Source organism: Lissotriton vulgaris, chromosome 7 (assembly GCF_964263255.1).
Source record: "Lissotriton vulgaris chromosome 7, aLisVul1.2, whole genome shotgun sequence".
In the NCBI taxonomy this organism is placed as follows: domain Eukaryota; kingdom Metazoa; phylum Chordata; class Amphibia; order Caudata; family Salamandridae; genus Lissotriton; species Lissotriton vulgaris.
Window position 1 is genome coordinate 1,714,604,648 of NC_141695.1, and position 27,434 is coordinate 1,714,632,081.

A 27,434-nucleotide genomic window follows, 5' to 3' on the forward strand; every position below is an offset into this window, starting at 1 on the left:
ATTCTGCTAAAGTGCAGATTGAATAGAAAGGCAAGGAACGTGCACTGTTAACATACATTGCTATGCTTGATGGAGACAAAATCCCAAAAATAGTGTTCAGGGAACTTTTGAATACTTTTGAATTCAGATATAAGATTCTTTGTGTAGCAGAGCAATCAATGGCGAACGTATGTCAGACAAGGTGCACGCATTTAACCTTTTGGGCTACATGCAGCAGATTCACATTAGACGTTGAAGCATAATAGGCTTTGAACCAGCTTTAAGTGAAATGAGTGGTGTATTTGTAGACACTTGCAGATGCTTGGAGGCACCACTACCTACCACAATTTGATATCACTTGCATTCAACACTAGGATACGGTTGCCTGTATCAGATATGATAACCAGTTTTAAAAAATGCAGCAACTTCTGTGCAATAATCCTCCCCTGTGACTGCTTTTCATGATATCACAAGTAATGCATTGATATTTTTAATTTAGCCATTTGACATTGAAACTTGACATTTGCAGATATCATTATTTGCAACTACTTGACACAGTTCGTCACTACTTGCCGCCACTTGTAGTTACGAGTGGAATGTGACCTACGCCCCTAGAAAATTGTAGTCTGTATCGGAGACAATGACTGTAAGCAGCCTAAAAGTGCACCTGCTTCTTTACATTATTTTGTCTCGTGTAGCTTCTCCAGATGATGCAGAAATACATTAGACATGCAAGCATGAGGTACTTCAAGCCGGCAATTAATTAAATCAGTGGGTTATTTTTTAAATACTTGCAGAAACTTGCAGACACCGCGACTTGACACTGGTTGCCACAATGTGTTACAATTACTTGACAACTATTTAACAACTATTTGACACAACTTGTCACTCATTACGACTGCTTGCCTCTGTTTGTCTCCTCATACAGTCAGTAGTACTTTGCCAAAACATAAAACACGCATTTGCAATGCAATAGGTCTTGTATTACTGATAGTTTGAGGTATTGGTGTTGCAAATAATGCAAAGCCAATAGCTCATACTTTCAGTAATGTAAGTCCTAGTGCATTGCAAATGATTGCATAGTGAGCCAGGCACCAGCATCGTATATCTAGGTGCAGTACCGCAAGCTGTTCCTAGAGGTCCCTAGTGAGCATGGCACCAGCACTGCCAGTATCGCAAGCTGCTCCTAGAGGTCCCTAGTAAGCAAGGCACCAGCACTGCCAGTACCGCAAGCTGCTCCTAGAGGTCCCTAGTAAGCAAGGCACCAGTACTGCCAGTACCGCAAGCTGCTCCTTGAGGTCCCTAATGAGCATCATAAACTTTTGGTCACATATGGTACTCCCATAATGCATTGCACTCAAATTTCCGATAGATACATCTGCCGTGTAGATTCCTCACCTTGTGAATATCCCCTTGCGTCAGCAACATTCGGAAATTAGCTTTGAAATGTGACAACATAATTATTATATTAATTCCGGATTAGGTTGTACTTAATGTGGAGCTGATGAAGGGAAATTTATAGAAAGTCTAATATAAATGTGAGATGTGGTAGGTGCAGTACTGCAAACTGCTCCTAGAGGTCCCTAGTGAGCATCATAAACTTTGAAGATATGGTAAATCCACCCTACCCATAATGCATTGCATGCAAGACTGTGCCACGAGTACATTCAAATAGCTATGTCCATATATACAATTAGTAGCTGTGAAATGTGACAAAAGAATTATATTAATTCTGGATTAGGTTAGGTTGTACTCTATGTGGAGCTCATGAAGGGAAATTTATAGAAGGTCTAACATAAATGTGAGATGTTTAGGTGCAGTACCGCAAGCTGCGCCTAGAGGTCCCTAGTGAGCATCAAACTTTTGGTCACATATGGTACTTCCATAATGCATTGCATGCAAGACCGTACCACTAGTACAATCAAATAGCTATGTCCATATATACAATTAATTGCTTTGAAATGTGACAAAACAATTATTATATTAATTCTGATTAGATTGTACTCTATGTGGAGCTGATGAAGGGACATTTATAGAAGATCTAATATAAATGTGAGATGTGTAGGTGCAGTACCTCAAGCTGCACCTAGAGGTCCCAAATGAGCATTTTAAACCTTGAAGATAAGGTAAATCCACCCTACCCATAATGCATTGCATGCAAGACAGTACCACAGTACATTCAATATATACAATTAGTAGCTTTGAAATGTTACAAAATAATTATTACATTAATTCCGGATTAAGTTGTACTCTATGTGGGGCTGATGAAGGGAAATTTATAGAAGGTCTAATATAAATGTGAGATGTGCTAGTGAGTTAAGTAACCACTTCCAACCTTGTTTAGGACCAAGTGAGTGTCCTGTCTAAAGGCCTTTATCAAAACAGTGCCTTGAGGCTGTTTTAAAACCTAGGGCGTAACACATGTAGTAGGGGGTGTGCTCATGGGAGGTTACAAAAAGAGACAGGGAGGTACTAAGAAGGGACTACAAAGCTAATGACCAATGAAAAGACACCATTTACAAAGGACAGGGACAGAGGCAATTAAAAAGATGGGCGGGAAGTAGGCAGATCTTCATGCACATATCCTGAATACAACATGTCTCGAAGAGACAGCGCAAGCGCTGCCTAGCCAAGACCTAAATAGCAGAACACTGAGACCGAGATAGCCAGATAGCAGAGGTTTAGACATTTTTATAAAGCGGGTGGAACTCTTGTGGCTGCCATTTTATATAGGTGCTCCTAAGGTAGCAAGGTATTCCCATAGAGCATCTTTTTAGCAGATTCACAGCGTTGGGACAAGCACACCACAAGATACTTGGAATATCGCGCTGGCCTGCTTGAGTTTAGGGTTGTAAATCCAATCTCGCAGCGTGATGTCCGAGGCAATACCACAGCCCTCTGAGGAGAGACGGGTGGCATTTTGAAGCTTGTTTCACACATATCTGGTGACTGACGCGCCAACTCGTTATGTTGTGTGATATAGCTCATGAACCTCTTAAAGGACTCCAACAGCCGCATGAGGAACACTTAGGACATGAGGGAGTTCATTTTTTACTCAGGATGTTCATCCTCTGACAGCCAAAACCACATTGTGTCTGTCCGGGTCCAGAGCTCTGCTGGTACGCCGCCATCTTTCGGCGCTAGCCACGCCCCTGGGATTTCCTTAAATTAGTATTATTCTACAACAACAAGGCTAAAACACGCAGAATACGATAATATCAAGCGAGGAGAATCTCGAATCACAACAGCTAGCATTGCAATGCCGCAAAGAACGCTCTGTATTAAATAATTTATATTTATGACTACTAAAATTGGGTGTGGTAATGCATATTCCTGCAGTAGTTCCTTATTCCTTAGGGGTCGTTAGGGGTCCCACGTGGGAATACTGTGGTATTCTAACAACCCATAATTACAGCTCACCATCATATTGGTAATTACGGGAGCAGGAATACTGATGCATTACACCCAGCCGAAATGTAATAAGGCTATTGCGGGTTGTGTTACATATGGAGGGACTGTTAAGCCTTCTAAAGATCATGTAGAACGTCTGTATGCAAAGGAAGAAAGTGAAAAAACGCAGTCAACTCGCTTGTTGATAGGCAGAAATACTGATGGTGTAGGCAGAGTCTGCAAAACAAAACAGAGAACACACAAAATTTGGTGATTTGTGAAAACTTAGTCCAGGAATGTCAAGTAACTGGTCATATCACTTGCATGCCTTTCATTCTTGTGTAACTCTATCAGCAGTGCTTTTGTTCTAACCATTTACCGCTCCCCATATTTCCTTTCTTTCCAGCCACAGTTCTGATTCAATAGATTCCCTGAAAAGCCAAGGGGAGCCTTCAAAATAATCCTATAGGATATGATATTTTAATGATGTATATCTAGTCTTCGTACACCTGGGTAGAGGGGATTTTCAGGTGTCCGTACTGCAGTTTTGGCATTCGAGGAAAGTTAAAATAAAGGCATGTTTTTCCGCAAGCGTGCAGTGTTTCTGCATGCTCATCAGAGGTGAGATGCCACTGAATGAAATGTATTTTAAACATAGAACACTGACAGTGAGGTAGCTACCAGGAAATAATCTGCAAAAGAACAAGACACAGCACGTCTTAATACTTTTGGGACTGGCTGAGGACAGGACATGCTTCTCGCCTTGGCATGTTTATTGCCAAAAAATGGAGTAAAAATAAGTAAGTTTAAAGCAATCTACTTGGTGACATTTGCCAATGTACAATAGAAGCCATTGTCACTACAGAAATTGTTCCTAGACAGTGATAACAATACTTCCTATCATATGTAACTCCTGAACGTTAAACTCTGCACTCACAATTTAGTAGCTGGTACTCGATATCCTCAATAAAAGGGACTATGCTATACTCTTCGCTTGTTGTTATTCTGAATGATTGCAATCTGCACTTATTTTGATTCATATGACCAATAACAGAAGGTATTAGATTAAATTGCTGAGTGTTTTAATCTCCAATAGTGGTGCAGGAGTCAAAGCTTGGAATTCTGCATCACTGTTTAGTCCAGTCAAGTTGGGGTTAAAGGTCTGTATCCAGTTTGCTTCTTTATGTTGGAGGACAATGACAATTTTGTATCTTCCACAGATTTCTACTGAAGTTGCGCTGCTCCGGAACAAATTGACTGCTTACAGCATGTACGGCCTCCCCCGTTTATCTCGCGATATTCGCCTGCACTGGGAAATCAGAGAAGGAAATGAGACCAGCATTCGCCTGGAAAACTCCTGGAGGGACATTGTCAGGGGCCACGAGGTGAGGTGCACAAAGTGATCCAGATGTATGAACACAGATCCACTCCACTGATTCACATATTGGCGCACACCATTGTCAATGTTACCCGAATTTAATGTTTACACCTGTCTGGGTAGTCTCAGACATGAATGCATCTCCCTTACAACATGAAGATGTCTCTATCTCATTCTTGTTTTTCTAGTCTGTCTCTTTCTCTCAATAATGGATCGAGCTGCAGTGTGTCCGGGTATGCTCTGCTATGTTTGTCCTGTGTCTTTGCACCCAAAGGTATTAAGAAACAAAGAGAGACAACATGGTGGTCGAGAGGCAAAGCAGACGTGCCAGAAGGGACAGTCCTTAGATTGGTCCAAGTACACATAGATGAAGTAGTTGTGGTAGAAGTCTGTCCTAGCCAGATAGCTGCAGACTGCTATCTCCAGGGCAGGTTCTGTCACTCAAGCCATCCTCCATGTTGATCCAGACTGCTGCCGTCTGCTGTTTATCCTTCAGGGTCAGGCATTTTCTCTTCTTCTTGTGACCATGCAAGGCAGAAAAGACTTCCAAAGAGGTGTTCTAGCAGCAGTCTAGCAATGCCTTGGCTTATTCCTTAACTTTGTTGGGTGGGAGAGAAGGAAATACTGCATGGGTCGAGCTTCTTCTGTGATCCAGGCAAATACTAAAGACTGGTCTTGGAGGGCCAGTTCTTATCCAATTCAAGGAGACACTGGTGGGAAAAAGGGTGTTTTGTCTTCATAAACAGAAACCCTGGCCAGCCATGATAGGAGCCATATTGCCAGACTTTCTTCACAAAGGAGGAATGAAAGTTCACCCAACTGGTCAAAGGAACGAGCATTCTAAGGATGACAGTGTAGATTACTTTAGAGCGATATAAGTGATTTCCAGAGCAGTCTTGGGGCAGACAAAGGCGAGAGGTCCTCATAGCCACAGATGGGCCAGGTAATCTAAGCAGGGGTAGGTTATCCACTGGCACAGCAGGAGCCTACGCTAACAAAGCCATAAAACCTTTTCTGGTCATTCCATGGTCACAGATACAGCAGATATGTGATGACCAGAGGTCAATGAGTGCTGCCTAATCCATCCTAGATAAGCCATGAGTTTATAGAGGGCAGCCACATATAGTTTGTTACATATGAAAGGCAACCTGAAAACAAACCTTGGTTCTCATGAAGGACCCCAATCATGCTGCACATGACCTCACAAACATGCAACACACGACATACGTCACATTCCACACTCTACCACATATGTACATAAGATTAACCAATGGACCGCAGTTACACAAGGCTGGATGGGTTTTTCAGAGGGGACAGAAGAATCCTCTCCCGGGGGTAAAGTTGCAGAGGTGAGTGCACCTCACTAAAAGACCTGCATACCCCCAACCATCAGTTTCACCATGACCTGGCGAGGTGTAAGTATACAACTTCTACCTTCTGTTACACATATGTGTGCACGGTCCAACACAGCCTTCTCCTCTGATAGCGAGCAAAACGAATACATGGATCCCATCAGGTAGACACACAAAGGGTGTGGCCACTGCAGAGACAAGGAGGTCAAACCACTGAGTCAAACCAAAGGTCCATTTACCACAGCTGTTCGCACAGCACTAGGACTTTAGTACCAATACAGATTGGACATCCTTGCTCTTCCTAACATACTTTGGTATATCACACGTTGCTAATGTACCCATTGGTTGTTCCAGCGGTCTACTACTGCCCAATAGACAAGGTCCTTATTTTATTGAAATTTAAAGGATGAAATTCTGAACCGTTCCCTTGAGCACTCAAACATGTGACTTGCAGGTTGCACATAAAACCTTCATCACAATAGCTTTTGGGTTTTATGAACTAATCATGTTTAAGATTAGCATGATTGATCGGTCCATTGCATGTTGAGTACAATTAAATGCACACATGGCGAGCATTATTTCAGAGCATTAGATAGTTGCAAGGCTACCTGTTTTCTTAAGCTCAAACATGCAACTTTCATATGCATATCTCTCTTCATGGATATACACATAAACACACTCACCCCAAACACACAAACTAACAAAGTTGTACACACTGATAAGCGTGCAGGTCGTTGAGGTTTCATAGTGGGGAATGACTGATGGGTTGTGGTCTACATAAAGGTGTATTCAATCTACTGTTGTACCTGGATATGAACTTGTCTTCATGTCAAGCGGGAAGAAGGCTTCAGTCCTCTTCTTCGATTCTGGACTTTGCTAAATGGCAGAGAATTCATCAGTTCCTCCCAAACTTGATGTTGGTATGTATGTATGTATGTATATTTACACAATATTAAAAAGAAATTGATTGACCACAGGATACAAGGATTTTCTTTGTCAAAACATATCTGGTGAACTATCAAAGGCCCGGAGAACTAACCAGCTTTTTGGCAAGGTACATGACTCTTCCATGACTCCAGATGCATTGTAGTCTGGAATGTCACCCAGAGATTAAGCAGGGTAAAAACTAAGTCCAGGTAAACACGAGATGTTTCCTTAGAGAGACCATGCCAGGCCTTCTCAAACACTACCCCTAATTTAACTTATTACAGATTATAAATGCACACAAATGAACAAATCCATATGCACAAAGCTGGACGTACTGACATCCACAGGCAAAGATGCACGTACATATACACATCCCCTAATAATAAGGATATACTAGGCGCTTAATTTGTAAATGAATAAGTGTCTGGCCCGAAGTTTTGCTCAGAAGCCCAAGCCCAGCATTGCTGAATGTTGGTGTAAGTAAAACCAAGTTTGCATAGTCATGATTCCACCTCGTGCCTCTTTAATCCACCTCCAGACACTCCCTGCCCCTTTATCTCAGCCCTGTAGTTTCCTTTTCACCCCTGCTTTCTTCCTTTGTCATAGTTTTTCCATCCTTTTCTTCATTGTGTGTTTGCATCTCTTGTTCTGGGTCAAAGTCTGATCAGGATAAATGTGCCAGTCCCAAACAAATAAGTCCTGGTGGGCCCTACCCTCAACCACTGGCTCAAATTAGGCACTGGTACTCCTCCACACCCATACAAATTCGAATAAACACTCATACTCCTGGAACACACCGATGCATCAGTATGCACACAGGTCCATCATACAAACCTACAAACGTACTCACACACACACAACCCCCTTTTGGAAGTATACGAATATATCAAGACACATGTTCATGTACAGATATGTACACAAATAATCAGATAAATACACCTTTTATCTATACGAAGAATCATACAGTTCTAAATACGCATACACTGATTGATATATATTGTGTATATATTTTTATATATATATATATATATATATATATATATATATATATATATTGTATATATTTTTTATATATATATCAATCAATGTGTGTGTGTGTATATATATATATATATATGTGTGTGTGTGTGTTTATATATATATATATAGTGTGTGTGTGTGTACATGCAGACAGCTGTTAAACGCATATTACATATACTGATTTTCTGTGTATTGATTATTAGTGGTCTTTTATTACAATTGTGGAGTGTGGGGAGTCTTGCGTAGCTCATGCGGCCTCTTCCTCCCTCATCAATGGTAATAAATAGCATATTAGTATCTGGGATTCTTTTCTTCCATGTGCATTCGTTATAGTCACAGGTGTTTCAGCAGACCAGCAGCACAGTCCTGTCGCATGGTCCTACAGACTGAAGCAGTGATGGACCGCGGTATGATCTTCGATTTAGAGGACCGAGACGATGCAGCTGTACTATGCCTAAACATGGGGCTTGGCCTTTGCAACATGGTTATAAATGTCTGAATTAGGACCAGTGTGAAATTTAAATTACGCCAGTGTAATGTGTGCAATTTTTAGAATTTCACGCTACGCTTGTTACTCAAAATCCCTGAAATGACTCCATTACGCCACTTTTGATAATCACGTGCTACTCACTGTAAAAATTTACTATGAATGGCGCCATTTGCTGAAACGAATAATTGAGAAGGCGTGAAAACAATGGAATGCGAGTGGTGCTGTTCCTGGTGCTTTTAATTGAATGAATGAAGGATTATTTATAATGAGCAAACTTAGCCCAAAGGGCATCAAGGCGCAGACTAAAACATAAGGTATATAAAAAATACATAAACAGAAAATATATTTAATAATAAGCCTGAGAGAAGAGCCAAGTCTTCAAGAGCTTCCGGAAAGTAATCAAGGAAGGTCTGTTGGAAAGCTCGGGGGGAGGTTATTCCACAGTTTAGGGGCCAGAGTGGAAAAGGCTCTTCCTCCCCATTTTGCCTTTTTAAATCTGGGGACCGCAAGCAGATTTCTTGAGGATGATCGAAGGGTTCTCTTGGGAGAGTAGGGACTAACCAGAGTCTTTATACCATCAGGGCCCGAGCCGAACACGGATCTGTGGGCCAGACATATAAGCTTAAAGGAAATCCTGGCATGTATGGGTAGCCAATGGAGATCCTTTCTGGCCTGAGTTGCGGATGATAGCCTTGGGAGGTTTAGGACCATCCTAGCAGCAGAGTTTTGAACCATCTGAAGACAATGGAGGGCTTTCTTGTTTATGCCTCCATACAGCGCATTGCAATAGTCAAGCCTGGAAGATACCAGGACAATAGTTGACTGCTTGCGAGCGTCATATGACAAGTAGGGAGCAATCTTTTTTAGCATGCGGATGGTATTACAGCAGGTGGATACAGTTCAATTTACCTGAAGGTCAAAGGAGAGGGCTGAGTCAAAGAGAACGCCAAGGTTCCTGGCCGAATTTGTGGGTTGGGGACAATCTCCCAAAGAGGGAGGCCACCTGTCTTTGGACCAGATGTCAGGGTTTCCTCCAAAGACTAGGACCTCCGTCTTCTCACCGTTGGGCTTCAGGTAATTGCGCACCATCCACTGAGAGACCGCTTCCATACAAGTTCAAAATATGGAAGCGGCCTCCATGGTCGGTGAGGTAGTAGAGATGATAATTTGGGTATCGTCTGCATAAGACAATATTTGGTACCCAAAGGATCTTATCACCTCGGCAAGTGGGGTTACATAGATGTTGAATAACAGGGGACTCAGGGCAGAGCCCTGAGGAACCCCACATTGCACATCTTGAGAGGAAGACAGAAAGCTACCGAGCCAAACCCTTTGCTGTCTCTGAGAAAGAAAAGAAGACAGGAGACTCAGGGCACTTCCCCTCACCCCTATCCCCTTCAGCCGGTCGACCAGGATAGAAGGGGATAGGGTATCAAAATCTACTGTAAGATCGAGGAGTACCAGCATAGTGGTCCGCCCTCTGTCCACCTCAGTTCGGATGTTATTAGACACAACAGTGAGGATGGACTCGGTGCTGTGAGCAGCACGGAACCCATGCTGGGAAATGTCAAGAAGACCCATCTTTTCTAAATATATGGTCAGATGAGAATTGAGGTGGGCCTCGAGCATCTTTGCCGGGGCTGGAAGCAAAGATATTGGCCGGAAGTTTTTTAAGACTTCTGGATTGAGAGAAGGTTTCTTTAGGAGGGGCTTTGCAACTGCAGATTTCCATGGAATTGGAAAGGATCCCTCATCAATGGCCATATTCATAACCTGCAGGAGGGGAGGGAGAACTGTCTCTTTGCAGGCCTTCAAGATTTTTAGAGGGCAGGGATCAAGAGGCGAGCATGATTTAGTGACATCGAGAAGGTGATTTAATTCCTCATGTGGCAGGTGAGGGAAACGAGAAATTTGGCAGGGAATCAGAATCAGTGGTTTCTGTATATGAGGGGGGGGAGGGGAGGGCAAGAGTGTACTGTTGGCATCTAGTGAAGTATTAATGGATTTGAGAGAAATGTAAATATCCGAGATTTTAGAGTGGAAGAATCCTGCGATATCGTCGCAGAGCTCTTGCAACTCGTTCACTGATTCTATCGTTTTAGGTGTGGCCAAGGTGTCTATAATTTTAAAAAGTTCCCTAGAGGATTTCAATGAGGTGGTAATTTTATTGAAGTAGTTCTTTTTTTTTTTTTTTTTCTTCATCTATAGCTTTTTTGACTCTCTCAGGGCGGACTTGTGTAAGTTTTTCCTCAGGGGGTCAGGGCGGGCATACCAGGCTCTTTCCTTCTGTCTACATTTCTGCCGTAGTGATCTTAGATGTTCCGAGAACCAGGGTGACAAGGGACTCTTCCTGGCAGAGTAGTGTTTTTTAAGGGGTGCTAGCGAGTCCAGGGCATTAGTAAGAGCGGCCGAGAGAGCCATAGCAGCCTGGTTTGCATCAGGCAGAGAGGGGGGATGAATATCTATCCGGAAAGGAGCGAGTGTAGTATTAGATATGTTATTATAGTTCCTCCTAGTCTCCCATCCTTTTTTATTGGTTAAATGCCCCCTCCCACCAAAATATGACCGATTTCACCTACTTTTGCATAATTACGGAAAAGCGTACTTCCTGTTTGTGATTACACCTACTTCAAATAATGTGTTTTATTAGGCAAACATTTATTTTCACTAGTGTGAAATAAGTTGTATACATGCTAATGCAAAGAGGGTAGTAAACTGTGAATGTGCATTATTAATTACACTTCCTTTAAATAACGTGTGATTGGACCAAATTTATTTTCACTGACATAGCATAAATATAGATGCATTCACGGGTATGCACTCGCCTTTAGACCACGGAACATTGTGCATAAAGATGTAAATATATAGATCTTTCAATAGAATGTTAGCTGCAAATTTGACCAACAGGGTCATACTTAGTTCCTGGGACATGTTTTAGTGAGCAGAATGCTGCTTATTCCTCTGACATAGGTTTGTTTCTGTTTCCCTCTTTTATGTACGCTTGTAGAACATGAGCCGAAAGTATTCGCACCAGCAGGAGGCAGTATGGGAATTGCTCTGCACCGAATTGTCCTACATGAAGAAGCTGCGTATCATGACTGACGTAAGACTTTTTGCAATAGCCACTCTCCACGCTGTTGTGATATGGAAAAGCCATTTATTAGGACAAGGTTGCTCACACACTAATGAATTTTATAAGCATTAACAATAAATTCCAGAATATGAATCATTGACCTAACCCAGACAGTTCCATTCTCCCCGCACCATTTCCCCACTCACCGGCTTACACGTCCCCCATAAGACCATATCGATTGTTCACTCTTCCCCCTCTCCATCACTAACCTCATTCCATCCACCCAAACTTTCTTTCACTTGCCCTCCAAACATCCTCCCTTGAAGATCCTTCCCTTGCTCGTCGCATCCTGCCACCATCTTCAGTTCCCTGTGCCCTCTTCGTTCCCCCCTCGAGGGGTGGATATGCCCGTATGTGACTCTCCACCACCTAAAATACCACCTATGACCTGTCCAAAACTGGCAACACAATGCATTTACCACCCCTTCCCCTACAACATGTAGGGTTGGTGGGGGGCCTAAAAACCTGTCTCCCTGCCCAGTGGTGTTTAGGTATCAGGAAGAGGCTGGATTCTCCTCTCCTGACACCTATATACCCTACCCAAAACCTGCCTCTTCCCCCTAACTTGGTCTATCCCCCACTCAGTCCTATTGGCTCTGCACAAAGCACCCCAGGGGCAGACAGGACTGAGACCTTCGCTTTCTCCGGAGGCCGACATTGCGTGATATCACCTCTATGTAAACACCACGGTCCCAGGATTGGCTCTTGCCCTCCTCGGCATACATTGTAGAACAATTTCTATTAAACTGACCAAGCAAACAGGCCTGTGTCTCCAAGACTATTATTAAACTTCCCTCCTTATCACTCTCCCTGATGTGGATTTACAACCTACATTTTCCAAAAATGCAATGAAATCGGCCTAAAAACTTTTTAAGTTAGACATCTTCCAATGTATCCCACTTTGAATAATGTGTCTAATTTTTTATTTTTTTTTAACTCTCTTTATCGATAGTTAAGTTAAACACAGGTACATAGCACATAATGTTTCTAATTCTTAAGTTGTGTATGTTTTGTAAAGAACTTTTAGTAAAGGGTTGTTTGCTTATATATGATACAAAAAGAGCATTATACGTTGGTGTACTTTTCACAGGAACTTTAACTCTAGTACAGAGAACATGAAAGTCAATTATGGTAGCTTTCAGGGCAGTGTAGAGCACGAAAAAGGGTATGTACAAAAAATATTGTTGTTCTAAAGTACTTTTTGTGTACATGGTTGCACTTTATGGTATAAAATGACAACATGCAAAATTCTTTCTTGGACCGGCCAAGCTACAAATTACCCTTGTACTTACAACTGCTTGAAATAATTTGTGAGGGTCTAGAAAGGCAGCTCTGATAAAACAAATTGTGTACATTTTGTTAATGTGTCTGCATTGTTGTTTCAGTCAAACAACCTTCCATCTGTCAATAGTCTGAGATTGTCGGAAACTAGCCTTCATTACTTGTTTAAACCATTCTTAATTCTCAGTGAAGCCACTAATCCAAGCTTCTTAATTGATTGACATGGAATGGTGGGGATACCTGGCCTGTGCCCTGAAGGCATGCCCTCTATCAAAGAAGGTACTAATGGGTGGAGCACCAGAGCGGTGGGCGACTGAGTATTCCCACAACACTCCTGAATGGCTCAAATGTCTGAGATGTTCAGGCCCATCTTGGAATGGCCACTGTTCATATTTTTCAATTGAAATTCTGGATTTGGAAACCAACACGAGCTTTTCTGATGTCACCAGCCCCCAGTCCATTATATGAAATAGAGTAATACAATGTGTGGGTTAAACAAAGTGACTGAATGCATTTGTTTTTATGTCTCCTGTAGCTTGTGATCTGCACGCTGCTCAACCTTCATGATGCCAATTTCCTAACTGAGGTATGTGGTGTCTTGGGGATAGGGGAGGTATGTTACAGCTGTAGGTGTACATTGGGGTCAGTAATGGAATGAGTGGACCACATTGTAGCCCAGCCGTAGCTCTCGGCGGGGAGCCATGAGGCTAGGCGTGTGGAGGACCAGGAAGGGTGATACATTCATGGATCTGTTATCCACTCAGAAGTGTCAGGGCCAGCATCTATGAGTGAATAAGAAAAAGCCTCAAAGGTTGTGGCGAACAAGTGCCGCAACAGAGTAAATATACAGATAGTGACGTGATTCAGAGGTGATGATCACTGACATTTAGAGGCAGTAACATAGGCAGACGTCTGGCAGCTTTCATCTGCCCTCAACATCACTCACCGGGAACTTTGAGATGGGCAAATGGGGCATTTGCACTGGAAATGTGGGGTATTATAAAGTGATCTGTGACAGAGGGAGGCAAGTAGAAGAAACCGAGAGGATGTGGTAGTGAAGTAAGTAACAGAAGAATATGGGGAGAGGTTCACAGCATCTTACTGATTGCACCTCAGTGGTTGATCTAGCTCCAATTAATAAAATGTGAAATAAGTTGGAATTTCTCATTTGTTGACGGCATAGATCCACCCGGAGAATTTATTCAGCAACATCCCCCACATCATTCGTGCTCACAGATCTTTCTGGCAGGAGGTCATCTCCCCAGTGCTGGAAGAGGCAAGGAGAACCCGGCAACCCTTTGACCCAATGAGCTTCCAGGAGGGCTTTCAGACGGTGAGTCTGGGACGTGTGGTTACAGGAGACTGCTGCCACTTTGCTACCAGATCATGGTTCTGGTCCAGAGGAGACTGATCGAAAGGGCATGGGCAATCAATACGCTTCTGCATAAGTAGTTGGGATTTGGGTTGACTGGGAGGGGGCAGCTAGTGATTAACCACATGGGTTTCATGCAGTGCATTCGGGAAAGGGTGACTGGTTGACTAATAACCACATACTTTTTTTATGAGGGTTTCCATGTATCATGCTGTCTTGAGGCTTCAATGATATGTTGCACACACAATTGAAATCTGGGTAGGGGTGAGGTGCCAGTGTTGAAAGGGAAGTGATGAAATCCCATTGAAACATTTCCCAGCCTTCCCACCAGAAGAATGCCCAACAATGTATCACAGAGCAGTATCATGCTGCCTGTCAGTCCATCAGAACCCCAGTGTATCATACCTACATAAAAGCTCCTATAACCCTCATTTTGGTTTCCGTCTCTCATAACTTTATCCAAACTCTTTTTTCACTTCTGCATCTTATATTCTCTATCTGTTCCCACTTCCTTTAAGCCCTATACCTTTCTCATACTAATCACCCACTTGTTACCTTAATCATGACTCTCACTACCTCGAGCCTTCTTCGCGCTTTATAGTTCTCTCTTGTTTATTCCACTTTTCTCTGACATCTGACCCTCCCCCAACTCCCTACTTCCACCACCTCAAAGCCCCGCCACTCCTTTATATCTACAATGGTAGTCTTCCTTCCCTCACACATCTTGTCAGAAGTTCTTTACTTCAGTGGTAGACCTTGCCTCCCCAGACTTTCCTCTCACCTTCCTAACACCTTTTCATCTATTGCATCAGTTCCCAGAGCGCTTCAAAGCCTACACCCACTATTGCCTGGAGGTGAAGAAGAAGATGGAATTTGCCCGGGTCCAGTATAAAGACAACGAGCTTTTCAGAGTCTTTGTGTCGGTGAGTATCTGAATACCTTCACACCTTCTCTGGGTGGTTTGGTGGAATGGTATAGACGAAGAGTACTCCAGAGGAAGATACGCCCAGGGTTAGGTTTGTGAAAGCAGAACAAAATTCAGAAATGTGGGACATTGATCACATTTTCTTTGATTGATGATCTAAGTCACTTAATTGTACAGCCATGGTGACACAAAAACAAACCTAAATGAAGGAAAAGACAGATGTGACATCAGGGAACCGTTTTGGGATGAGGGCCAAATGGAAGGAGATGGCCTAGTAGAAAATTGGGTTCCAGGGGTAGGCAGAGCCATATTTCAAACAAGTCCCAGTGAGACAAGGTCCCAAGGGATGAACGGATGTCTAGTTTCTAAGGAGAGGATTGTTTTTAGGATAGAATTCTGGTGTGTCTTCTACTACAGCTGGTTCAAAGATCAAGAATCCTACTTAAGGGATTCTGTTTTGATAGTCCTCCAGCAAAGGGCTCACCTGAATGAGTATGTGATCTTATTGTGGTGTGGCATGATTGTTGAAAGGGCTATATAGTCCTGATTCTCCATCACATTCTTTTACTTTTTGTTCTTAGTGGGTTGAGAAACATAAACAGTCTCATCGTCTGCGCCTGAGTGACATGCTCATGAGACCTCATCAGCGGATCACCAAGTACTCGCTGTTGCTAAAAGCTATCCTGAAGCGGACCGAGGACCCAGCCACCAGGGAGGCACTGAACAACATGGTAAGGGCTCCATATTTAACCACCACCCTCCTTTTAAAGAATCCACCTGAGGAATTAGCCATAATATATCCACTGAACAACTTAGTAGGAACTCCCTTTGAGAACCCCAGAGATGGAATCCACAGAGACTTCTTCTCAGTCTGAGATCCCAACCTTTTGGAGGTGCTGAAGAGCATAGTAGGAGCATCCTGAAGGAGGTGACCCATCAAATAACTGAGGACCTAGGCAAGAGGGATGTTCACTGAAATGTAAGAGTTCCTTGAGGACCTCCACAGTGGAGAGCTTTAGAGACCCCCTTTACAACCTGCCTTCACTAACCAGAAAATAATTATTGAGTTCTTTGGGGGTCGGGGAGTAAGGAGTCTTATCAACCAGTCAGTGGCATAGGTACCTTCATCACATAGCAACATCTCCCCCTCATTGCTCTGAGGAACCAGCTCCACCTAGACACAGAGTCACTCTGTAACTCGACAGAGAAAGAACTCCTAAAGAGAGTAGTCCTCAGCCAGAGAATAAGGTCACCATAGAGGTGCTGAACAGCATGGTAATAACACTCTAAAGTACCCCAATCAAGGCACATCCATCCTTGCTTGGTCCTTATCAATCACATGTGGTCCAAGCCAAGAGGGATGTGCTGAGCAGCTTTCTAATGATACATTTAGGAACTCTCACCGAGGTATATTTCAAAGAGCCCCCTGTACAGCCTGGAAGTCCACCCAAGTGGAAGACATTAAACAGTACAGCAGAGCTCCTTGAGCATCTCCATAAAGGGACTCTATACCCACTTGTGAAGGTGGGCAACAGTAAGGGGATGAACCACAAAGTAATGGCTCTCTGATTCTGCTGACAAAGAGAATCCTAGAGGCCTTCCCCATCCTCAGGAACCAGGTACTAAGTCGAGCAGGACCTCAACAAACCCAAGGAAACCTTAGGGTACACTCTTCAGCCTGGGAGCCCTATCTGCAGGTAGGGGCTGACCGACACAGTAAGAATATCACCCCTTGAGGATTCCATACAGGTAGAGTATATTCCATAACCTCCCAAACTTTGTTTGAGAGGCTGTTGCCACCAAAGAACTGGAGCAGAGATCCCACAGAGCATGGTACAATCATCCACACTTCTATAGATGACCCTTTCTCTAGAGGCTATTTGCCAGAGTTTGCCTTCAAGGCATGCTAAGCCTTCTAGAGTAATCGGATCCCGATCAGCCTTAGACACTGCCTCTCTTGGAACAAATCCAGCAGAGACAACTAAACCCAACCAATTAACCCCTTCGATGCTGGTGACGGAACCATTCCGTCATCAGTCACGGTTGAGCTGTGCTGATGACAGAATGGTTCCGTCATGACCACACCCAATTAAGGGATGTCCAGCACTGGGGAGGAATCAAGGCAGCAGGCAAGGTGTTAAACACTGTCATCACCACTCTTTCATGATGGGTGTCCTCTCTTAATCTGGCCTTACATAAAGGAGAAAAAAAGCTGTACTATTTTTGGAGTCTACAAGGTAGCCATTTTTATTTGCCCGGTTATCTAAATCGAGGTTTAGTGGAGGCAAAAATAATTTGTGTCAGTAGTCTAAAATGGATAATATGTTTGTTAGTACAATGTTGTGCCAGACTAACCATGGTCATCCTCTTTCCCTACGAGGAATACTCACACTCTAGTCTCATTGCCACAGAGCAATCTATGTTTTCTGGTGAAGTGCTTCACATTAATTCTCTTCCTTATCTTGATTGAATGTATCAATCAATCAATCAATCAATCATATAATTTGTAAAGCGCACTACTCACCTGTGAGGGTCTCAAGGCGCTGGGGTGGGGAATGCTGCTACTGCTCCAAAAGCCAGGTCTTGAGGAGTTTTCTGAAGGTCAGCAGGTCTTGGGTCTGCCGTAGGAGGATGGGGAGGGTGTTCCAGGTCTTTGCGGTGAGGTGGGAAAACGATCTGCTGCCTGAGGTCGCTCTTCGGAAGCAGGGGACTGTAGCGAGGGCGAGGTCGGCGGAGCTGGTGGGTGGGGGTGTAGAAGCTGAGTCATCTGTTGAGGTACGTTGGTCCGGTGTTGTGGAGTGCCTTGTGTGCGTGGGTGAGGAGCTTGAAGGTTATCCTCTTGTTGACCGGGAGCCAGTGCAGGTCTCTCGGGTGGGGTGTGATGTGGCTGTGGTGAGGGATGTCAAGGATCAGGCATGCAGAGGCGTTCTGGATGCGTTGGAGCAGTCTCATGAGTTTGGCCAAGGCTCCTGCGTAGAGGGCGTTTCTATAGTCCAACCTACTGCTGACAAGAGCCTGGGTGACTGTTCTTCCCGTTTCAGTGGGGATCCACTTGTAGATCCTACGGAGCATGCAGAGGGTGTTGAAGCAGGAGGAGGAGACGGCGTTGACCTGTTTGGTCATGGGGAGGGTGCAGTTCGAGGATGACCCCTAGGTTGCGTGCGTGGTCGGTGGGTGTTGGAGCATTTCACAATGCGGTCAGCCACCAGGAGTCGTCCCAGGCCGAAGGGTTGGATCCGAGGATGAGGTCCTCCGTCTTGTCCGAGTTCAGCTTTTGTCGGCTGTTCCTCATCCATTCAGCAACGGCCTTCATTCCTTCGTGAAGATTGGTGAGGGAGAGTATCAGTTGGGTGTCATCGGCGTAGGAGAGGATGTTGAGGTCATGCCGATGGGCGACGTGGGCGAGCGTTGCCATATAAATGTTAAACCGAGTTGGGTTGAGGGATGAGCCCTGGAGTACGCCGCAGATGATCTTGGTGGCTTTGGAGCAGACGGGGGGGGGGGGAAGGCGGACGCTCTCTGTTCTGCCGGAGAGGAATGAGGAGGTCCAGTCCAGGGCCTTCTCTTGGATCCCAGCATTGTGGAGGCGTGTTCGTAGTGTGTGGTGACAGACCGTGTCGAAGGCGGCTGACAGGTCCAGGAGGAAGAGGGCCGCCGTTTCTCTGTTGTCCAGCAGGGACTTGATGTCATCAGTGGCAGCGATGAGGGCTGTCTCGGTGCTGTGGTTGCTGCGGAACCCGGACTGGGAAGGGTCCAGGATGTGGTTCTCCTTGATGTAGCGGGTCAGTTGTTCGTTGACTCGTTGGCTCGATGACCTTTGCTGGGAACGAAGGCAGGGAGATGGGCCGGAAGTTCTTGAGGTCCTTGGGGTCCGCCTTCGGTTTCTTGAGTAAGACGTTGATCTCGGCGTGCTTCCAGCTCTCCGGGAAGGTTACTGTCTTGAAGGAGGTGTTGTTGACTTTCCGGAGATGGGGTGCGATGGATGTGCTGGCTTTGTTGAAAATGTGGTGTGGGCATGGATCTGACGGAGATCCGGAGTGGATGGTGTTCATGATTTTGATGGTGTAATCGTCGTTGATGTTGGTCCAGTAGAGCAGGCGGTTGGTGCGGATGGTGGTCGTGGGGGCGGAGGTCTCAGTGGTTGTCGGGGCGGTCGTGGCATTGAAACTGTCGTGGATGTCTGTGATCTTGCGGTGGAAGAAGGTGGCCAGCGAGTCGCACAGGTCTTGCGAGGATGGGACATTGTTGGTGTTGAAGCTGGGGTTGGAGAGTTCCTTCACGATGTTGACGAGCTCTTTGCTGTTGTGCGCGTTGTTGTCTATGCGGTCTTTGAAGGAGGCCCTTTTGGTGGATCTGATGAGGTGGCATTCTTGTGGGCGGCGTGGCTGTCCGGTGTTCGTTCATGGAGCCAGATCTTCTCCAGCTTTCGGCAGGTTTGCTTGGAGGCCCGAAGATCTTCAGTGAACCAGCTGGCTTTCTTGTTGGTATGATTGTTGGAGGGTTTCTTGATTTGGGCGAGGGTGTTGGCGCAGTCGTTGATCCATTGTCTGAGGTTGCGGGCGGCGGTGTCTGGGTCGGTATGGTCGGCGGGTGGGCTCTGGGCAAGGGTGGTGGTTAGCTGGTCTTCAATGACTTTGCTCCAGCAGCGGTGAGGCATCTGTTGGGTGCAGTGGTGCGTGGTAGGTTTCGTTAAGGTGAAGTGGATGCAGCGGTGGTCGGTCCAGTGGAGTTCGGTGGTATGGTTGAAGGAGACGTGGGGGCTTGTGGAGAAGATGGGGTCAAGCGTGTGACCGGCGGAGTGGGTGGGTGTTGTGACGAGTTGTCTGAGTCCGAGGTTGGCTAGGTTGTCGATCAGGGTGGTGGAGTTGGTGTCGTCATTGTTCTCGAGGTGGAAGTTCAGGTCCCCGAGGAGGATGTAGTCCTTGGAGGCGAGGTCGCCTATCAGGAGAGTCGCTGGTGACCCAGGGTTGTGCCTGTGTTGGCAAAGTTATCACTTGCATATTTCTGCAGGGGTTTACAGCAGGACCTCTCCTGCTCTTTGAGGATGGTGTCTTGGCAAAACTAACCATGCTTTCATTTCTTCAATCTGGCCTCACCACACACTGGTAAAGTAACTCAATAGGTGAATTCAAAAATATATATTGCATCGCCGGACAACAAGTCCAACCTCATTAGAGTCATGGACCACTCTTTATAAAGTATTGCAATGATTTTATAGCGCTTACTGCTCCTATGTGAGACACTGAAGTGCTTGCCTACATGGCTACATGGGCATTCTTAAAGTCCCTCAGGAGATGTTATATCTACAGAAAATACATAAACAAAGAAACTTCTGAGGTTATTATTTTGCACATGTTGTTTCAATATTCACATAATGGCGGATAATTTTTCAACACATTGTAATTACAGTTTAGTTTTTTTAAATGCTGAACTGAACAAGCATGAAATATTTTCACAGGCATATGAAGGGTCGGAACATATATGACACGCCAAAACAGTTCAAATGCAATAGTTTAGAGAAAACAGCCCAGCACACTTATAAATATCACAGATGTAAAATACACAAAAACATAAATTCAGGACACAACTGTTTTCCCAAGAAAGAGTCAATGTGGTCTTGTCAATTTATACTTCATCCTTTATTCATTTTTCTTTTAAAAGCGTTATTTTTTGCAACCGCCAACGCATTTCGTCCACAATCTGACTTCTTAAGAGCTACAAAATTACATAAAAACACTATTTACAAGATGAAAGACAAACATTTAAAATAGAAAGACCGGAACAAGTTTCTGTTAATAGCATCCACATTAACTGACCACTTATTGCTTTTGGGAAAACTTTTTCCACCCAAGTATATATACATGTATGACCAATCACATTGTCTAATATCTTAAATAAACGATGGGAGGAGCAATCCTGTATATAGAGATAAATTCTTGTTCTAATTTGATCATTATATCCATATGCGATTGCATATTCAATACTCTAGTACAAGTAGCACCTTTTGTTTGTACTTTAACATAGGGATGGTAAGACTTGTGAGGGCATTCATGCTTTGATCCCCATGTTTGTATAACTAATGCAATAGTTTGTTGAAGACCCCTTGTATGGTGTAACATCCACAGAGCCCAAGCGTAATTTCTCTGTGTTAACAAATACAAAGCATCAAATACAATTTTCATGGGCTGATTTAGCAAAGTTATTGATGTTTTGAACTCAGAAGGAAGCAATTCTTGAGACCATCCTCAGGACATTGTGCCCTTGTACAGTGGGAATTAAAAAACCAGCAGCAGAACATGTCTTTCACCAGAGATTCTCTCTGCTGTCAGGTGTTTAATCCTCATGGTTCAACCTCTCGGCGACTTATCCAACCATATTTTGATCGCTCTTAAGTGCTATTGGCCCAATCTTATGATACCTCTTTCTTTCATGCCATACCTTGCTTGTGTCAATGCTGCTGCTATTCTGAATGAATGAGTCCCAAATCAACTTGCATGTAGACCCCAAGCTGCCAGTGCCTTGCTCGTAACCTGCTTAAACCGGAGTTCACTTAAGAAGGAGCCATCCATATGTCTGAATACTGAGCCTTCAACTGCTGGTCTTATAGGCATGTATATATTGAGAAGACCTAATTGGCATGTTAATCAAGTCCTTAATCTTCTTAAACTCTGTATCAGACTACTCTCCCTCTCAACCAGGTCCTGTACTCTGAGACATGATTCGTCCTCGACCCTGTGGACGATGTCGCCAGCTCGGTGACTCGGTAGGTCTCAAAAAATGTTATGTTGAATGCCACCCTGAACACGATTGCGTCTACTTGCAAGTGGCAAATTGAGCATAGTCCAGTATGCCGCCTAAAAACCTTGCCGGATTGGATGGGCAGGCTTGTGACTTTCTGATGGGCCTGTGATTAGCCCCTTATTCGGCTCTCCAATTGCTGCTTGAAGGGTCCCTCTGCTGTCCTGTTCTCGTAAAGTATGCTACTACTGCAGTATGTGCTTCAGTCCATTTTCTCGTTTGGCCTCCTTGGTACTTCTATTTAATGAAATGCACCAAAATTCTCAGAACTTGCCATCCATTACCCAGGTTCCTTAAACCTGTGACCTACTTAAAGATGTCCAGACACCACGTACCTGCCATCAGTTTTGGGAAGGAGGTCTGGGGGCTAGTGCATTGCTGATCAGCATGCTGAGGTTGGGTCTACGAGTTTCCAAAGCCCCAGTGGGAATGGTGTCACCCGCTTGTCTGTGGAGGGTGTCAGTCCGGATCTTGTCCCACTGCAAACCAGAGCACCTTCTATAATGTTAATTGCCACTGGCACATGATTTGCTCTTAACCCTATATTCACTTATAGCTGGAGGTTTATCAGTTCCCTCAGTAAACTGAGTACCCCAGGACAGTTTGATTTACCATTATTTCGGAGCTGGGCTACACCCAGCTTATCCGACCCTTATGTTATATTTTTCATGTTTGTTAATCAGACATTCCAAACCCGGAATCGCTATCTCATAGAGCTCCCATATTGCATTTATTTGTTCTCCCTTGCAACTTGCAATCCTGGGACCATTCTTTGGCACACCAGGCACTGCCTGGGATGGCTCCAAACTCCTCACTGCCTGCTGAATCTGTGTACATTCCCACTTATGAGAGGAGACCCATGGCTCTATCCATGTCCCATTAAATTCAGTCAGGAACCTCCCTCAAATGTGTAGGTCCTTCTACATGGGTAATACATAACAGCCATAGCTGCAATTCCACTGGTACAAGTTAATATTATTTATAATTAGTCTCCAATGTTGTATGATTCATCAGCCAAGTATCATACTTAAATATATTCTAGAAATAGAGTTCTTAAACTACACACATTTTCATCTTGAAACACACTTTTCTATTTTGATATACATATAATAATTCAACCAAACAAAAGCTTCTAATTTAGTAGGCATGGCTGAATACAGGAGAGCTACTCGCAGAGAGAGCTACCAGTAGCTTATGAGGCTGTCCATGGTGTTTAGGGCGAGTGGGTCCAGGGTGGGACTGGCCTACTGGGCGCTCTGGCAGTACCAGAAGGATGAGTTTGATTTGGGAGTTTGTAGGCTGTGTTTTTTGGGGCTTTTTCTGGACCTGTTTTATGGTCTGGTGGGCCCTATTTTAATGTTGATTTCTATGATGTCACCTCAAACACTGCCCGCAGCAAGCACAAATGTATGATGTCTCTCAAACATTGCAAAACACCTATACAGCCAGTTTTTCTAAGACCAAAAGTGACCCTTTTTAGTTATCTGATTTGCCATTTTTATTTTGATTCATGGGCATACTGCCTGCCCTTGGCCAACCCTAGGGGAATTTGGTGCACATGCATTATCTGTAGGATAGAGAAAAGAGAGGCCTCACCCCGCTAATGTACAAATGTTGGATATATACCCGCATCACCTCTAGTCTAAGACCATTTCTCAATGCACTACAGTTCAGGGATGTTAAAGTGCACCACTGAGCCCACGCAGCAACAGCATAACTAATCTCTCTCTTCCCAACAGCCGCATACACTTTCACCAACCCACCCGACACCTAAGCTCTGCCTAACTAAATCGCACAAAAACTGGAGGTCGCTCATTCTCCTACATCATATCCAATACACGGAATGACCTCTGCCAACACATTAGAGGCTTCTACTCACTTCTTGAGTTCTGCAAGAAGCTGGAGACCTGGCTCTTTATATAGGCACCTTGGGGACCTCATACCCACACACCTGCCCAAGTGCCTGGATACCCTCACAGGTGATTAGTGCACCACACAAATCAACATAACATTGCAGTCTTTACCATCAAAGTAACCCCACCACGTGATAGGCCTTGTACCTGCCCAGTTGAGTACCATGGAAGATTGCAAGAATTTCCACAATTATCTTAAAACCATATAAACATTTATTGTTAACTACCTGCAAAAACAAAAGTTACACTCACTCAGTCAGTACTCAATTTGTGCCAAGAAGCCCTGCAAACGAAAAAACAAGTAAAATAAAGATTTACATGCCAGAGATCCATAACCTTTCACGGATACTATATTTGAAATTACAACACCCGCCCATGGGACATTTCTAGAGGGTTTAACAGACCATATTTCACAACAATAGTCGTACCCTTGTTGGGTCTGCATAGCTCCTAACCTGTCAGCATCTTGGATGACGTGTCCTCTGACTTTATAATATCTGTCTTTACGGTTCTACCAGCAATATCGTTCAAGAATTCTCTTCCTTGGCACATCGTTGGAGACCCACAAAAGGTTCTCTTAAATGCTGCTGCTTCTGTTCTGTAGCTTTATGGTCTCCAATGAGGAAAATCTTGAATGTGTCCCTAGTACCTCTCACAGAACCCAAGCAAGGAGTTTATCAAGGACATCATTTTCTATGGTACACCTTTATTTTCACGCAAGAACTATCCTAACATCTTGATTCCTCTGACACATGTCTTTGGGGATACACACAGTGAACATTGTAGGGATTTCCTCCTCAACCCAGTCATATATGTTGTTATTTAGTCTTTTTTACATGTGGAAACGTATGCAGTTAATTTCCTATTTCATATCTTCCTTGATTGCCCCCTCTCTACCCACAAGTACACATTTTACATAACCTTAAGCTATCCATAAGCCATGTGTTGGCATGGTATGGTGTGTGATAGTGGGCATCACACGGTTTTCTCCTTACCTTGTCGGCCACAGAGAGGTGAGGGCTGTCCCAAGCATGGTCTGTTTGAGGTGGGCTGGAAATCTGGGCTCCCAGAGGAATATACCAAAGAGACTATATTTACTGGAAAATCACCATGGGTACACCCAGGGTAACAACAATTTTGGGTTGTACCAGTTATACAGAGCGTTCTACCCCTGAGGAGGTCCTGAAGGACTTCCAGGTTGTCAAGAAGAAGCTAACCTTTTTGTTGTGCACAGTTGGCAGTGTGCAGCTTTAGAGTGTCCTATATGGGAATTTATTTTGGGTGTCGTGCATGAGGTTCGGATGGGAGCTTTCTAAGTATTGTGGCAAACTAGTTATTGAGCCTGTATGTGAAGCGAATGAGTGATATGCAAGGGAGATAGACACTGGTGCATATTTGGATGATTGGTTAAGAGGCAAACTGAATGGTCAGTGAGGCTCACATCTGAACTTGGACCATCATTTCCCAGCACCTCTGGCCTGTAACCCATGGGTGTTCCTGACATGCCTTGACTTTGACAGAGACACTTACTGTTGGGCTCAGATTGCTGGTGCGCTTGACCTGATATTCCCAGATGTGTGAATTGAGTGGCTCCTTCAGAGCAGCACTTCCTGGCACTGCTAAATTACAACTTTTCAACCTTTCTTTAAAATACATGAGACATTATAATGTTGCATCTTTTTGTGCTGCTAAATGTTAGCTTTCCCCGAAAATTCTTAGGACTGGATTTAGAATATTAAATTTGCCTTCCCATCTTCCCCAAAATTGTGCTGCCCAGAATTAAAGACCAGGCAAAATAATGTGTGGCCTCTATTTTAATCATGATGAGAGACCTTTGCCGGAAGGCTTCCTGCAATGCACTGTGATTGTGGTACAACATCTAGGGCTCCAATAGGGAGCCCACACACAGCCTATTTTTTTTTATTTTTATAAGAGGCAACCATTATCCATCAGCCCTTCCCTCATTTATGAAGAAGACACTGTCACTTTGTAAAATGATACATCAGAATGTAAAAATACCACATATCTTTCCTCCAAATTGAGATTTTAACCCAGGTCCCTCTTCAAGACTGGCCGCCTCATGTTCAGAAGTAAATAATGACTATCTGTGGCAGCCCAGCTAAAACACATCCAGCAGTTCCTTGTGTAGTGAAGAATCATATTCAACATCCTCTTCTGGTTTACAAGTCCTTGGAATGTTCTTCCCCCACATACCTTAAAGGCCAAATAAAAAACATACTAATCACCCTACCCACTCTGCTCACCATGATTGAGAAAGTTAATCTTGCACAGATCCAAGAACATGATCAGAGGATACAGGAGATTGACAGAGGTTGTATCTCACCTCTGGAACAAGCTCCTCTCAAACATCTGCAATGCTCCATCCCTCTTGCTCTGTCCCTCATGGTCTTCAAGAGTAAACTTTAGACACCTATTCCAACACTAGTAAAGCCTCTACTCACCATACACCCAACCACTCATGGACTTGTCACCCCTCCCTATCATGTATCTATTCTTCTGCTGGAATTATACCTGATTTCTTACTAATCTGATCACTGTGGTATGAATTTTGTGTAATAAGCAATTTATCCAAGTGGTGTCTCATCATAATGATTAATCTTTCTCAAAACTATAAATAAAAGTTATATGTAGTGTAGTTGTATCTTCTGCTGTTCTGCGTGCTAAGCATGACTTCCTAACTCTGAAGGTGGGTTTCTCATGCACCTAGAAGCAATTAATTATGCAATACAAAGCTAGAAAATAAACATGTTTCAGTATACCATGAGTACACCCAGTAGCGCCCTGTACAATCGACCATTTTGTATCGGTAAATACAGTGTTTTAGTAAACAAAGCACAAAAGGGGAAATGGAGGGTGAATAGGTGTTTATACTGAAGATGTGATTTTTCTCCTTTCATCTCACTCTTTGGACCACCTCAGGTATCCTCCGTAGAACAATTTCTACAAAATGTCAACACCCAGATGCAGCGTGGTGAAGACTACGACAAGCTTCGTGCCACCATGGACCGCATCGGGGCCTATGACATTCTGGAGCCAGGATCAGAGGAAATTGAGAAGGTGAAGGAGCCAGGGATAGTGAATGTGGGGGGGGGGAGAGACAGCAGAACAATTCCCATATAGCTCATGCTCAGAAACAACACTGTTCCAAGCAGACACAGCAATGAATGAATAGATGTAAAATGATTGTCTTTTATCCTTTACTACCTTTTACTGAACTACACGGAAGGACCTAATTATATCCGGTTAAGAGCAACACTCTGGTCAGTCACACATGGCAAGAAAACACTTCAAGCATAGGCCACCTTGCAAGGCTTCCCCATGGGCAAGTGCTATTCGCTCTTTAATGTACTCTTGGATCTCGATAGGGGTGTGGGTCCATAGTTTTCCCTTGTGGGGTAGTAGACTATTTGTCCCTTAATGTCCTTTGGCACTTTGTTAGGAGTCTGGAGCACTAT

The 27,434-nt window shown here is 44.0% G+C and overlaps 1 protein-coding gene across 1 annotated transcript in view; it reads left to right on the forward strand.

Moving 5' to 3' along the window:
• Nucleotides 1-27,434, forward strand: part of PLEKHG6 (pleckstrin homology and RhoGEF domain containing G6) — a 153,323-nt gene that overhangs the window by 98,694 nt on the left and 27,195 nt on the right. The window contains exons 4-10 of the mRNA XM_086932876.1: nt 4,590-4,754; nt 11,544-11,639; nt 13,486-13,536; nt 14,134-14,283; nt 15,135-15,245; nt 15,829-15,978; nt 26,899-27,036. Coding sequence (XP_086789002.1) covers nt 4,590-4,754; nt 11,544-11,639; nt 13,486-13,536; nt 14,134-14,283; nt 15,135-15,245; nt 15,829-15,978; nt 26,899-27,036 — 861 coding nt within the window. The remainder of the gene's footprint in view (nt 1-4,589; nt 4,755-11,543; nt 11,640-13,485; nt 13,537-14,133; nt 14,284-15,134; nt 15,246-15,828; nt 15,979-26,898; nt 27,037-27,434) is intronic.